General features: G+C 36.3%; 1 protein-coding gene across 4 annotated transcripts in view; it reads left to right on the plus strand.

Annotated features, from left to right (window-relative positions):
* The first annotated feature begins 4,803 nt into the window (after nucleotides 1-4,803).
* The window catches only part of LOC126760056 (O-acyltransferase like protein-like), a 63,379-nt gene continuing 53,081 nt past the window's right edge, over nucleotides 4,804-15,101 (plus strand). For 3 of the 4 annotated variants that reach the window (XM_050475420.1, XM_050475430.1, XM_050475439.1), the window contains exons 1-5: nucleotides 4,804-5,132; nucleotides 5,199-5,979; nucleotides 6,046-6,165; nucleotides 6,788-7,033; nucleotides 7,091-7,637. In XM_050475420.1, the coding sequence (XP_050331377.1) occupies nucleotides 4,883-5,132; nucleotides 5,199-5,979; nucleotides 6,046-6,165; nucleotides 6,788-7,033; nucleotides 7,091-7,637 (1,944 nt within the window). In that variant the 5' untranslated portion in view covers nucleotides 4,804-4,882. Of the gene's footprint in view, nucleotides 5,133-5,198; nucleotides 5,980-6,045; nucleotides 6,166-6,787; nucleotides 7,034-7,090; nucleotides 7,638-7,960; nucleotides 8,195-15,101 lie in introns of those variants that run through there. The other variant, XM_050475410.1, reaches the window with a different exon arrangement.

Consider the following 15,101-nt stretch of genomic DNA (forward strand, 5'->3'; position numbering starts at 1 on the left):
ATCAGGCTACAACCACGCCTACTTCCCATATATCACAATTTTAAACTCCTTATGATTATTTCACTAAACAGTATAGCCAAAGATGTTAAAAAAATTAAACTTTGCACACAAAATCTTTTTAAGATATGCGATATCACATTCAAAAATAGTCGAAATCAGTCTATAATATTTCAAGTCGTCATATACCGAACAACACCAACTAACCAGGTGTTCACCATGCGCCAAATCTTGGAAAAACTCTGTGAAAGGAGGATCGACAGACACCACCTCTTCGCTGATTTCAGAGCTGCTTTTAATACCACTAAAAGGAGCTACCTCTATGCCGCTATGTCTGAATTTGGTAACCCCGCAAAACTAATAGAGATATGTAAACTGACGTTGGGCAAACCAAAAGTTCCGTCAGGATCAGGAAGGACCTCTCCGACTCCCTATCGTGCGAGTTATTCACTCTACTGCTGGATAAAATAATTCGAGCTGCAGAACTTAATCGTACAGGTACAATTTTCTACAAAAGTGTATAGCTGCTGAGGTACGCCAATAATATTGATATGTTTGGTCTCAACATCCGCGCCGTTAGTTCTACTTTCTCCAGACTACAACGAGGGCAATACGAAATATCTCCTGTCATCAAACTAACAGTCGTCGGACTCACGACTTGGCTCCCACGTCACTGCTGACAGTCATAACTTTGAAGTCGTAGATAATTTCGTCTATCTTGGAACCAGTATTAACACCAACAACAATGTCAGCCTCGAAATCCAACGCAGAATATCTCTTGCCAACAGGTGCTACTGCGAACTGAGTAGGCAATTGAGAAGTAAAGTAAAAATAAATATTTCTTTCATGAAGCAAAATGTAGCAATAAAGCTAATTAAGACCGTGAGTTATGATATAAGTTATTGAGATACCAAATCTGATTTGTTACTAAAGAAAAATGAAGAACAGTCGAAAACCTGAAGGGGTCAGTAGGGTAATCTGGCCTGTTTTTTTGACATTTTTTTTTTCATAGAAATTTTTATTCTACAATAGAACTTTTTTCATATATCATGAGGTATATCGTGGAGTGTATAAACAAATTTTTTCGGAATTCTTTGATGACATCTGATAAATAAAATAGTAATTAAGGTTTTTTTTTTTTAATTTTTCCCCATCTTTTTTACATAAATTTTGTCATAACATTGTCAATAAATTATAAAAAATTATGAATCTAGTAGGGACGATAGCCAGGCGTTTTGTAAACATTAAAAAAAAGTAAGCAAATCGGTTGAGTAGTTCGACCGGAATCATATCCGCCAGTTTAAAAAGGTGTGTGTTTGAGAAACCCGCGTTTAAAGTTTGAGGTGTGCATTCCGAGCGTTCTGAACGTCGAGCGGTATTATTATTTTTGGGCCTTTTTCGAAACCTTCCAATAGTAAAGTGGGTTTCTACATTAATTCTAAGGGTATGAGGGAACAGAAAATGAAAAAAAAAATAAAATTTAAAAAGATTACCCTACTGACCCCTTAAAAAAAGGCTCCATTTTTAATGTATTATTAAAGTTATTTAGTTTGATAAAAATAATGGACCTACTGCAAAATAAAAAGACTAAAGATTTTTAAACTCTTCAGTTTGATATCAGCCATTCATGAGTATCATTTTATTGCCCTCAAAAATTATATGGAACAACACGCTCTTCACAAATGGCAATCTTCAGAGTTTCTAAGTCACGGCCTTAATATAGTGTCGCTATATACTAGACTGCACATGCCACTTATTTTTTACTTCACTCAAATTTGTTGTAATCCATTGATTTTATTGCAGTGCCTACTGAAGTCTAACTTTAAGTGATCACTGGCTTATCAAACTGCCCTTGCGTCTCGAAAGAAATAACAATCTTAGTACGATATATTCAACCGGATGCACTAACCACTATTTATGAGCGTACAGTGTAAACACAACATATTAAAATTATTACACTCTGTTGTCAATATTCATAACATTACCAAAAAAAAAAACAACTAAGGCGGCTCTATGTTCGAGTGCACGCTCAATAGTGTGGGAATATATTCTAGTGTTGACAAAACTTTATACATATATACTTAGTTTTATTACAACATTTTGCCTTATGTCCGAGGTATTTTTATTAAAGTCAACATAATTAGCACAAATCACCAAAATCAGGATATCACATTATGGAGACTACAATGTTGGTAGTTTGGGACAAAGATCTTAACCGATTTTATTCATTTTCAGCATAAACAACAATAATGTTTATACACTTGCGATATGTTGATACAGAATATAATATTTTGTACCGCTAAAGGTTGTATTTTTTTTTTAGGATTCGAATTTTAATCCTGCACACTCCCCATATAACGGTTTGGTTAAAAACTAGTAAACGCGCGATAAATTTATAAATAAATGCGCCAGAGAGATTAAATTTTACACCAGTTCCTATTGGGATTTTATTGAAAATATCGGTCAATCTGTGAGATAATTTATATAAATTCACAGAGAATCCATTTCTGATAATAGTATGTTTGTATGCCAAAAATGGATGGAATCGGATTAATAATTTCCTTAGCACCCATATACCTATGATAATATTTTGGAACTTCCGGCTGACTTTATACTCCATATATTGGCAAATATGTGAGTTATCTTAATAATATTGAGAGAGCGTGTTTTCTAAGTGAGAGAACGTGTTCTTTCAGTGGTTCTTTTTGCTTGAAATTAAATAAGGTGAAAAATTGCCATAGATTACATAACTAATATAAGAATTTTCCTCTTCCTCTGCTTCCCCCGGCGTGTACTGCGTCGAATAATTTCAGAGTTGCAGTGTTCTTTTAATTCACTGATCTACATATGTCAATGTCGTCGTATATCTCAAAACTCGTAACGTCGACTCATCAGTTGTTAACATCGTCCAAGCCTCTGCACCATATAGCAGGACGGGAATTATGAGCGACTTATAGAGTTTGGCTTTTGTTCGTCGAGAGAGGACTTTACTTTTCAATTGCCTACTCAGTCCGAAGTAGCACCTGTTGGCAAGAGTTATCCTGCGTTGGATTTCTAGGCTGACATTGTTGGTGGTGTTTACGCTGGTTCCAAGATAGACGAAATTATCTACGATTTCGAAGTTATGACTGTCAGCAGTGACGTGAGAGCCAAGTTGCGAGTGTGACGACTGTTTGTTTGATGACAGGAGATATTTCGTCTTGCCCTCGTTCACCATCAGGCCCATTTGCTTTGCTTCTCTATCCAGTTTGGAGAAAGCAGAACTAACAACGCGGGTGTTGAGGCCAATGATATCAATATCATGGGTATACTCCATCTGATGTACACTCTTATGGAGGATGTAGTCATGTGTAGAAGTTCACACAAGTGAGGAAAGTTCTCTGATTGCCATTCACTTGGGAGTGGCAGAACATTCGTTTGAAAGCGAGCTAAAGTGAGAAGGCGAACATCTCCTCCGCAGGATTGTGCGCTGGGTTTGGGACCCGCCATATAAGCAAACACACTCAATAAAAAACAAGTAAGGAAGGGCTAAGTTCGGGTGCAACCGAGCATTTTATACTCTTGCAACTAGCAAGAATCAAAACAAACAAAGGAACTTGAACAGTTTTCATTGCACTTAAACAATTTTTGGTCATAAGTTGGCACACACTAAAGACATTATTCGTGCAAAGTTTTATCCCATTATAATAATTAATTCTTGTTTTCTGTGTTGGAAACTGAACGAATCAAGTGGAATTTAAAATTGTGCTATATATGAAGTAGACGTTTTTGTTGTCCAATTTCGCAATGTGACATAAAAATGCAAGAAGAATGCCTCGTACTAAATTTTGTCGAAATCGGTTTGTCGGCTCCCGAGATATGGGATTTCACCAAAAAGTGGGCGTGCTCTCGCCCTCTAGAATGTTTAATGTGCATATCTCCTAAACAACTAAAGCTACAACAACCACATTCTCTCAGTACGAATATCACAAAAATTGCTACAGATGGTGTGAAAATGGATGAAATCGGAGAATAACCCCGCTCACTCCTCATATAACGGTACTGTTAAAATCGACTAAAAGTTTTTTCCCATAGGTGCCCCTTGCTACTGCGATCCTCTGTACCAAATTACAGTTTAATATCTTAATTGAGTGCTTAGTTATGGCACATTTTATGTTTTCGGTTAATGGCGATTTGTGGGCGTGGCAGTGATCCGATTACCATCTACGAACTGGAACTTTTGTTTATACTAAGGAACCCACATACCAAGTTTCATCGAGATATCTCAATTTTTTCTTCAAGTTACAGCCTGCACGGACGGACAGGCAGACAGTCAACGGGACTTCAACTTTTCTCGTCATCCTGATCATTTATATATTTATAACCCTATATCTATCTCGCTTAGTTTTAGGTGATACGGTATTAGGTGAACAAAACCATAATACTCTGTAGCAAATGGTTGCAAGAGTATAATAACAATCAGCCTCGGATGAGAGATCCCCCTCTTGATATACTATATATACATATACATATGTATGTATGTTTATAAAAATGATACTCCACATTTATCTCGATTATTTTTAAGTATTACAAGCAACTGCTAGGTGAAAAAACTATTCTACTCTGTGCAACATGTGACAAGAGCATAGAAAATTAAAACTTTTTATTAATAATATTAATAAATCTTATGTTCAACTTTACATTGCACTAAATTTTTTCAAGTTTTTAACTAAATATTTAATTACTTTATTATGTGCTCATATTTAAATGAAGTTATATATAGTAATATGTATATGATGCAATATTTTCTACTGCCACACAGTCTGTCTAAATCTCTACTACTGATCAGTAGGTCGAAGCGTAATATCGGTTATTACAAAAACACAATTTGATAATTAACGAAATAATGTACAAATTGCCGTGGAATCTTTTATTGCTAATAATCGTGGCTATTTTAGCGCCAATAAACGGTAATTTAACTGAAAACGCAAAAGTCCGGAAAAATCAACTCAGTTTGTCAGATATATTGGAATACAACACCATACTTTTCCCACTGACTACCGTAAGCAAAACCGAACTAGTGGGCGAGCAATGTCACGCACGATTGCAGGAGCTGCGACGCGGCATTCTGGAGCGCGCCTTTTGGGCGCTCAAAGGTGGGAACACACTGCAACGCCAATTGTTGTTATAATTAAAAAAGTTATGATTTCAAAAATTTTCAGTACTTGACGCCTCTGGCAAAGAACCACCCGCTTTCATGCTTGGCGATAACTTGTGGCTGGGTAATGCTGAGCTGTGCGAGGCGGCACGGAACGGCCTTAACTTGGATATTTCACGCTATGTGGCGCACAAAATGAATATGTCCCTGCTAACGGACAAAACGCCGTTTGATGTAGACTATCGCGTTATTTATGCCACCCACAATTCCTCATATCAAGCAGACGTCTTATATGGGCAGGCACGGCAACTCTTACACATCGGTTTGTGCGTGCCCTCCGAGTGTAACTCCCAACAGTTGATGCAGTTGGTCATTGCATATTTTGAAAGTGAGATTTTTCTTAACGGTGATCTCCATGTGATCAAACCGCGTGTGCTCAAAGTGAAGACAATGGCGCTTAATGCGGGGGATTTTTATAAAATGATTGCATTCAAATTAGTCGTGGTCTTTGTCACTTACACACTGTTTATGACTTTGTATGCTTATTATTTGCGCAGAAGACGCTTACCAAGCACAAATGTTCAAGTGCAGGCAAGCTCGTTTGAGGATTTTGTACTTTGCTATGATCTCCAATTAAATTGCTCGAAGATACTCGCGCCGCCCGATAGCGCAACCAACACATTTGCTTTCTTGAATGGTGGACGCATTGAGAGTGCTCTTATTGCCACATTTTTCCATACTTTCATTATGTTGAAAGCCATTGTCAGCAATCCAACACAGCTTTTCACTTACGTGAGTAGAATGGGAAATATGGAGGTGGCTATGGATGTGTTTTTACTAATCAGGCGAGTTTCGCATTCAGTTTTCCATCAATATTTGAATTGCATATTAAACGCATATATTTTGTATAGTGGATTTCTACAGACCTACAGTTACTTGCGAAATCGAAGTCAATTGGAAACTATAAGACGATTAAACTTCAGTCGAAGTGTTTTGGAAATCGCGAAGCTGACATTTCACCGTTTTCTCAGGTGAGTTACCTAAGCTTTGAAAACACGTTAACTTCGGTGCAGCCGAATCTTTTACAAATAAAAAAAGTTTTCCGTACCAGTATTTGATTTTGATCGTTCGGTTTGTACGGCGACTATATGAGCATTTCACATTCTTACATACCTTCAGGCATAAGGCTGGTTGTTACTAGTTAACAAATATAAGATCTGCATTGATTGGATACTGATTCGTATACTGGAAAGTGAAAGATTCTGATTGAATTAAAACTTATGTTTTTGTATCATTCGGCCACATTTGCAATCTAATGTAGGAATGTTGAGATAATATTAGCTAATGGTTGAAATTGGTCGAGATCAATATTAGTGCTACCGACATTTCTATAAAGCGCTATCGTACCATTGATATAGTACCGTTATATAGGGAGTGGGCAGTGTTTTAATTCGAATTCACCAATTTTCGCAGAATAGGTAGGGATGCTTGAACGGTTCAGAAGATATGTACGTTAAACTTACTAAAGGTCCGGTCCACGCCACTTTATGCAAAACGAGAAATCGATTTTTTAAATTCACAATTGGATATAAAAACTTAATTGAACAATTAGGGAAGAAATACAACTTATTTCATATTTTATGTTAATTTCAGATTAGCACCGCTCTACTATTTTATGCTATGTATTACCTATTTAATGATGAAATACAACGACAGTACAACCGTGTTTAATGTATCGGGTTTTGTAACGGAAAACTGCGAGCATTACTGGTGGCGCAACGTGCTCTTCATCCACAATTTATACGATCATAAAGACATGTGCTTGGCATGGACCTGGTTTGTGTCTTTGGAAATACAATATGCGATCACCTTGACAGTGCTCTTGGTTATTTATGCTAAGTAAATTCCGATATAAAAATATTTCTATACCTAGTAAGAAGCTTTTTCTTCTTCCAGACATCCAACATATGCTAAGATATCTCTATTGCTGCTAATGATATCATCTTTGGCATACCAAACAATCGTGGGCCTGCAGGTTAACTTTCAGATATCTTTGGAGACCACATTTACGTACTTTACCCAGTTCTATGCGCATCCACTGGTGCGAATTTTTCCATATCTCTGCGGTGCTCTCACTTGTTGGCTATATCTCGAATATAATGCTCAGCTTCAGTCTTTTAAATTACTAACGAATTTCTACTGCCACCTCATTCATTTAGTATTTATAATTTGTATGCGACCCGCCCCATTGGGGCGTGGCTATTCAGTGTGGGTGGAGACCTTTGTTTTCATACTACAACGTTGCCTTTATACTATGAGCGGCTGTTGGTCCATTATTGCTGCGGCGAATAATCGGCTCGCTTGGCATGGACGATTTCTGAGTGCCAAAATCTTCCAGAAAGCAATTCATGTGTCCTATGCCTTATCGTTGCTGAATTCTATGGTTATTATATGCCTTTTTACCGCGGGCAGTAAGTTGGTGTTTGTGGAACCGATTCGAATGGTAAGTTAAATTGATAAGCGGTTGCGGTTTTATGAACATTTGTGGAAGAAAAATGTTTTTTAAAATATGATGAAGAATCAAATACATATTTTCCAATAAAATTAGTCAAAACTTTTATTAATTATTTTAATTAAAAAATAATAAAACTCAAAATTTTTTTATTATTTTACAAACGTATTTCATACACATTTAAACCATAAAATAAACTTTTTTGACAGAATATTAAAAATAAATTTCAAAATTTTTTGTTCTCATAAAAAAATATTATTTTTTGGAAAATTATTAAACATTTCTATTTAAGTTGCTATTTATTTCCATTTCAGTTTGTGCTTTATATCGGACTTATCATTATTTTGCATATATTATCGTTTCCGTTGACTGTACTCTTTGAAATGCCTTACCGTAATGTTTCCAGTTTATTGACAAAGCGAGGCCTAGCGAAGCGAGCGAAGTCATCGTAACATAGTCTAATGACAATATATATTATTAACAATGTTTATAAAAAAATTAAAAACAAAAAAGTTCTTTATAATAAATCGATAGTTTATTATATTTAATCACATCATGAACATCCGATCTCTAAAGATTTTAACATTGCTGCCAATTACAATGAAAATCTTCAGTGACAGCTTGACAGGTGCTTTCCTAAATATAATAAGTCACTATCTTTTGAAAATTTAGTTTTTACGTTATCTCGCGGAAAAATTGACTAACCTAATCGTTGTAGTAATCAATTGATATTCAACCAAATGCGCTATTAATTATTTATAAGCTTATTATTTATATATACATATATATATAATATATTAAAATTTATACAATTTTTTGCCAATGGTTGGTTGGTCGAGAAGAGAGGCGCAGGGCGGATGCACTTAGAATTACTCCCGGGTGGTAACCAATTTTAGCATTTTCCAGCAACTCAGTGGATTTGTTTTTTGAGTTTTTCCACTTCAGTTGTCCAACTTGGAATTGGAACATTGAGAGCCGTCGAATATATCTCCTCCTATTCGGCTGAAAACGGAGCATACCCAACGAAATGTGTCTCATCCCCTTCCTCACATCCACTGCATTCGACCGAATACAATTTTCCAATTTTCTGAAAGTGGAATCTTAAAGGTAGATGCCCTATGATGATACCTCCAACATTATTAAGTTCGCTTTTAGCCTAATAGAATTTGTATGGTGTTTGGTATGCCCTAAGCTGGTAGTGTTCCAAGACCTGAGATGTTCCTCTACGGCCCAAAGCTTCATACAACCCTTTAAGCAATTGTGTCCCCAACTACCACCGAGCGGGCTAACTCTTCTGTCTTTTCGTTTCCTTCCACTTCTAAATGAGTGAGCAACCAGATTATATTGACCGAGTTACCTACTGAGTTTCTAGTTACCGCCTGCTTGAAGTGAAGGTAACCAAACTCGAATATGGTTTTCACCATCAGGGGCGAAAAATAGTAAGACTTTTTAATTTAAATTTCACGCGAAAATTCATCCGTTGAAATACTTTTTTTCTAGGTTTGTATGGCTGTCAGTGATATCTGTGCCAAATGTCACATCAAAATAATCATATGTACACTTGTTTTTCTGAAGTACATAAAGTTCATTCAGCGATTTTTTCGATGAGTGAAATTATTCAACACAGAAGTTCCATTAAATTTAGTGTGCGGAATAAAATTTCTGGTGTAAAACGTTCAGAATGTTGGAAAAGGCCTTCGGTGATAATTGTTTGACGAGGATTGGTACAAATTATTCAATGGGGGTCGAGAAAATGACGAACCACGTCTAGAACGGCTATCAACATCAACTGATAATCAACACATCATTAAAATAAAGAAATTGGTGCTTGAGAATCAACGATTAACACACAGACATGTTTCTGACATCGTTGGAAAATCGGAACGATCAGTGGCAGCCATTTTAAAAGATCATTTGGGCTTAAGAAAAGTGTAAGCATATTTGGGAAACAATGCTTTGTGCGTGCCGTACGAGTGTAACTCTCAACAGTTGATGAAGTTGGTCACTGCATATTTTGAAAGTGAGATTTTCTCAACGGTGATCTCCATGTGATCAAACCGCGTGTGCTCAAAGTGAAGGCAATGGCGCTTAATGCGGGGTATTTTTATAAAATGATTGCATTCAAATTAGTCGTGGTCTTTGTCACTTACACACTACTTATGACCTTGTATGCTTATTATTTGCGCAGAAGACGCTTATCAAGCACAAATTTTCAAGTGAATCAAGGCTTGTTTGAGGCCTATGTACTTTGTTATGATCTGAAATTAAATTACTCGAAGATACTCGCGCCCTCTGATACCGCATCAAATATGTACATTTGCTTTCTTGAATGGTGGACGCATTGAGAGTGCTCTCATTGCCACATTTTTTTTCAAGTTTTTGAAAGTTATCGCCAGCAATCCGACACAGATTTTCACTTATTTGAGTCGTATGGGAAGTATGGAGTTGGCCCTGGATGTGTTATTTCTAATTAGTCCAGTTTCGCATTCAATTTTTCCATCAAAATTTGATTTAATTATTAAATACAAATATTTTGTATAGTGGATTTCTACAGACCCATACTAACCTACGAAATCGAAGTCAATTGGAAAGTATAAGACGATTAAACTTAAATCGAAGCATGAGGGCAATCCTGAGCTGACGTTTCACCGATATCTCAGGTGAGTTACCTTAGCTTTTGAAGCTCCACAAAGCTGCACCCTTCACAAGTGAAACAGTTTTCATACAAAAAATAGATGTTTATCGTTCAGCTGTAGGGCAGCATGTAACGATACGATGTGAAATGAAAAAGTTTTCGATCTGAACAATTTGCTCGGAGACTGTGGCATTAGCTTGGACTATAATCCATGTCAAGTTTTATGAAAATATCTCGTAAAATAAAAAAGTGTTCTACAGAAGTACTTGAATCGTTCTGTTTGTATAGCAGCTATATGCTATCGGCAGTTCCGACATATAGGCGACTTATTAAGGTGAAACGATCATGTCCAATCGTTAGATTTATATCTCAGAAACTGAGAGACTAGTTTCTGTATATACCGACAGGCCTCTTACCTTTCCTGGCCTTATCGGCAAAATATAGTTCTTTTAACTTTTATCTGATAAATCCACCAAAAATGATGTACAATTTTCAAATCATTTGGGTCAATCCGGTTCAAGAAAAATTTTCTCGCCAACTCTGAAACCAGCGTTTCCAGAAAAAAAAACTTTCTGAGAATATTCTGCATATTTTGCATATATTATCGTTTTGAAATGCCTTACCGCAATCATTCCAGTCTATTGACAAAGCGAGGTCTAGCGAAGCGAGCGAAGTCATCATAACAAAGTCTAATGACAATATCTATTAACAATGTTTATAAAAAAATTAAAAAACAAAAAAAAAAAATCTTTATAATAAATCCATAGTTTATATTAATTATTCACATTATCCACAGTGCGATCTATAATGTTTTTAGCATTGCTGCAAATTTCAGTGGAAATCTTCAGTGATAACTGTTTCATTAAATAACCTCCTTTTTCTTACAAATATATCACTTCAATATCTTGCGGCACTAGACTTTCTTTTGAATGTTTATCTATTATGTTATCCTTTGGAATAAGTTCATCTTGACTAAGAACTGTCGATGAAAACTAGTCTGAATGTCATTACTTGCTCAAGAATTTCTATAACGTATTCTAATATCAAAATTTATCACATTGTGATTTTAGCTTTTGAACACATTCTGAAATCATGAAGCAACAAAATACCATCAAAATTCAATCTACCGCTTCAAATGCATCCCTACCTAAGGTCCCATATTTTTAAAATCAGCGTTATGAGCGGAGTCGATTTAGCCTTAGTTCTTCTGTTTTTGAGATATCGATTTGAAAATTTTCGCACGTCCTTTTCTCTCTAGGAAGCAGCATATTTGTGGGAACTGTCGGTATCGGCTATTATAGCCATACAGAATGAACGATCGGAATCAAAGTCTTGCATGGAAAACTTTTTCATTTGAGAGACAACTTTACGAAATTTGGCATGGATAATTGTCCAAGATAACTGTATCGGATCGGATCTTTATAATATATAGCAGACGTACAGGCCGGCCTGCCCAAGAACTACTATGGCGTATAGGCAAACAAACTGATGAAGTTAAGATAGAGATCTAATTTTATATCCTTTTATGCTAAAATAATATCATAAAATAATAGCTTCGATATATCCGAAGTTAACGTTTTTTCTGGTTTTTTGATATTTATTCCACCCAAATAAATATCGATAAGTAGCTGAGGAAAAATAAACGCAAAAAAAAGACGAAGTCAAAGAAAACCAATCGAGAGAATACAAAATCTATATTGTAGATAATGTTGGAGATAAATGTTGAGACATTTAAGGGGTTACATGGGTTTCCCCAAAACTTCAGTGAAAATTTGGCCACATTTTTTTCAAATAGTTGTAGTCGAAAAACAATCCTTCGTCCAAGTCTTTAAGAATTGTACCTCAAGGACCTGTGTAAAATTTCATGAAGATCGGTTGAATAGTTCGCGAAAAATCTTGCCAACCGACTTCAAAAACAAAGTTTCGAGAAAATATAGGACAATATTCTTGAAGTGTTGTTGAATTTAATATGACAATAAAAAATCCATGTTTTGAATCCCGTAAATCCATGCAACCTCTTAATTTGTTTTTGAACACACTTATTAGAGAATGCATTTATAGAGAATTCCGCCTGAAATAGTGTCTACTTGCTTGAGGATGTTGACTTTCTGGAAGCTTGTACATGTAGAACGCCTGAAAATTTCATTTAACACATCCGTTGGCTATGTTTACTCAGAAAATAACTTTAGAAGCGTAAGAATATTCAATTTACTCATACACACATATAAAATATAAATACAGCGAAAGGGCACTCATCTCATTCCGTAGATTCACAGCAGAGATAAACAAATATTTATTATACTACAATAACAGTTTTTACTTCTGCGTTAAGTACATAACTAACTTGATTGTTGTAACTCCCAAAACTTGAATGTTTGCTTATAAAAATAAAATCACTGACACACCCACAAGTATCTAAGCACATATAAGTATATATTGTATTCTTATATATATTTACTTTACATTACCAAGGCATAAACGGAAAGAAATCCTAACGTAAACAACACAAATACATGCGTAGCTATGCTTAGACACACACATGCACACATATATGTATGTATATAAGTAGATTTTCAACTCGACGAAAACCTGTGCGCGGTGCCGAGGTCACTGCCCTCACGCCTTACCAATGCCAGTACTTGCTGTTGACCAAGAAAAATTCCTTGGCAGTCAACTTCAAGCCATGCCACCATTAATAGTTAAATTCACGTAAATGTAGGCAACGGAATAGAAATATACAGCGTGTAAGTAGTAGGGATCCGCGCAGACGCCTGCCAATGTGAACAAAGAACCAGCCACGCAGACCTTACCATAGCCAAAGTGGCAAAGCGTTATGCAGCAGAGTTGCATACAAAAGAAAATTGTTGGCCCTTTTGTTGCACGCGGCGATTGTGGTTAGAGACGCGCGGCTGCAACGTGGCAAGCGCAAGGAGTTGAGCGCATGCGCGCAGCTACCGGACAATTGCATGCCAGCAAGTACAATATTTCCTCATGCGCATGCCTAGTGCCATACATATATACGTATGTGTATACATGTGTGTATAGAAAAGTGCAATGTCATGCACACAAGTGTATTCGTAATAATTCCAACACATATTCACTCATATGTATGTATGTATACTATATATGTATATATGTGTATATATGGACACGGAGTACACACCTCTAATCAGTTCGATGTTAGGCGTAATGACGTTCTTGCATCACACAAACTCACTAGTGTTTATATGTATGTATTACAATTACAAAGATTTCCTTCAATCAATTCATTGTGGTCTAGACATTGATTTCATCGTCGGTCAGGGTGCAGGCTTTTATTTTTTATTTTATTTTTTTTGTGCGTTACTTTTTATTAGGACCTTACAAGTTCGCAATAGCTGTTGGTAATTGCAGCGTAAGTTGTCTGTTGCAATGAGTTAACCTCTCCATAATAATACCATCCTGTCAGCTTGCCCTTACGCTGCAGCCACCACAAACCACAAGCGTCCGTCAGTGCCTCGAAAGCGCCCATAAATTGTGTAGTAAATGAAGAATATTAACCTTTAAAGAGTGGTTTGGCAATAAAAAGTAATTGATAATCGTCTTTTAAAGTAATTGTTTTGAGCATCAGGTGAATTCGTTTCAGACTCGTAGACAAAGTATTCTGGTGTACAAAGTCTACGTTCTTTACTAATGGTTTTTTAAGCAGCTGGAAGCTGGACCACGCGGCTGTGGTTTACTTCGAGCTTCTTTAGCACAGCCAATGAAAGAAGAAGGAGCATTATGGATGCACTACACACTTTAGAGGAGTAATTTTCACAGAAAACACACTAAAGTTTTCCCTTCGGATGGAACTTCTTATCTCGCAGCTCTGTTAGACCGTTTCTCAAGTTCAGCATTTTTTAATAACCGCTACGAAGAATTTAAAAAATGACTTCTCTATGTACCGATGAGAAGTCCTGACTTTATTCTATAAATGTATGTATAATAGTATATATAAATTCTTTCAAATCGTACAAGTTTACAGTTAGTTTGCGACTGTAATGTTACAGGCTATTTCTTGCCAATTTTGATAGTATGTATCAAAATTGATAGTATGTATTTACTAGCATGTAGGGGTGTAGAGGCAAACCTCCTTTGCGTAGACACCATTTACGGGGCCGAGTTAACATATGCAAAACAAGTAAACGCGGTACATAGGCTATACGAGTAGCAAGTGCATTTCGAACGATATTAAACGACACTGCTGAAGTTCTAGTCCATTGACATCCAAGGAAACGAATTCGCTCGATTGGACCAGCTATCAGAGCCGTCAGTAGGCGTAAAAAATAAAAGAGAGCCAAAAACATCGCAACGGTGGCAAACCTCAACCAAAGGACGGTGGACCCATAGACTAATCCCGACTTCCACTCGTGGATAGATAGACAACATGGAAACCTAGAATTCCACCTAACCCAAATACTTAGTGGACATGAATGCTTTAGAAGCCATCTGTTCCGATTCCATCAGGACCTTAGTCCGTACTGTCCGTCGTGCACAATACAAAGCGCAGAGCCACATAAATCTTCTGCAAAACCTTTCTCTCGAACACTACTAAGGCCGGCTAATCAGATTTTGTCATTATCTATGCCTCCGCGCCAAAAAGTAGGACGGGAACAATGAGAGAATTGTAGAGTTTGGTCTATTCAAATAATAATTATTTTCACGAAATTCGTAATGGTTTATTGTCCTCATCTGATTTGATATAAGGACTGCGTCGAATAAAATTGTCCGTTACAAAAATGAAAAAACCTTTTAAACCAGTTGTCCGATTTTTATAAACTAAAATATTTTATTAACAA

This window comes from Bactrocera neohumeralis, chromosome 2 (genome assembly GCF_024586455.1).
Source record: "Bactrocera neohumeralis isolate Rockhampton chromosome 2, APGP_CSIRO_Bneo_wtdbg2-racon-allhic-juicebox.fasta_v2, whole genome shotgun sequence".
Lineage (NCBI taxonomy): Eukaryota > Metazoa > Arthropoda > Insecta > Diptera > Tephritidae > Bactrocera > Bactrocera neohumeralis.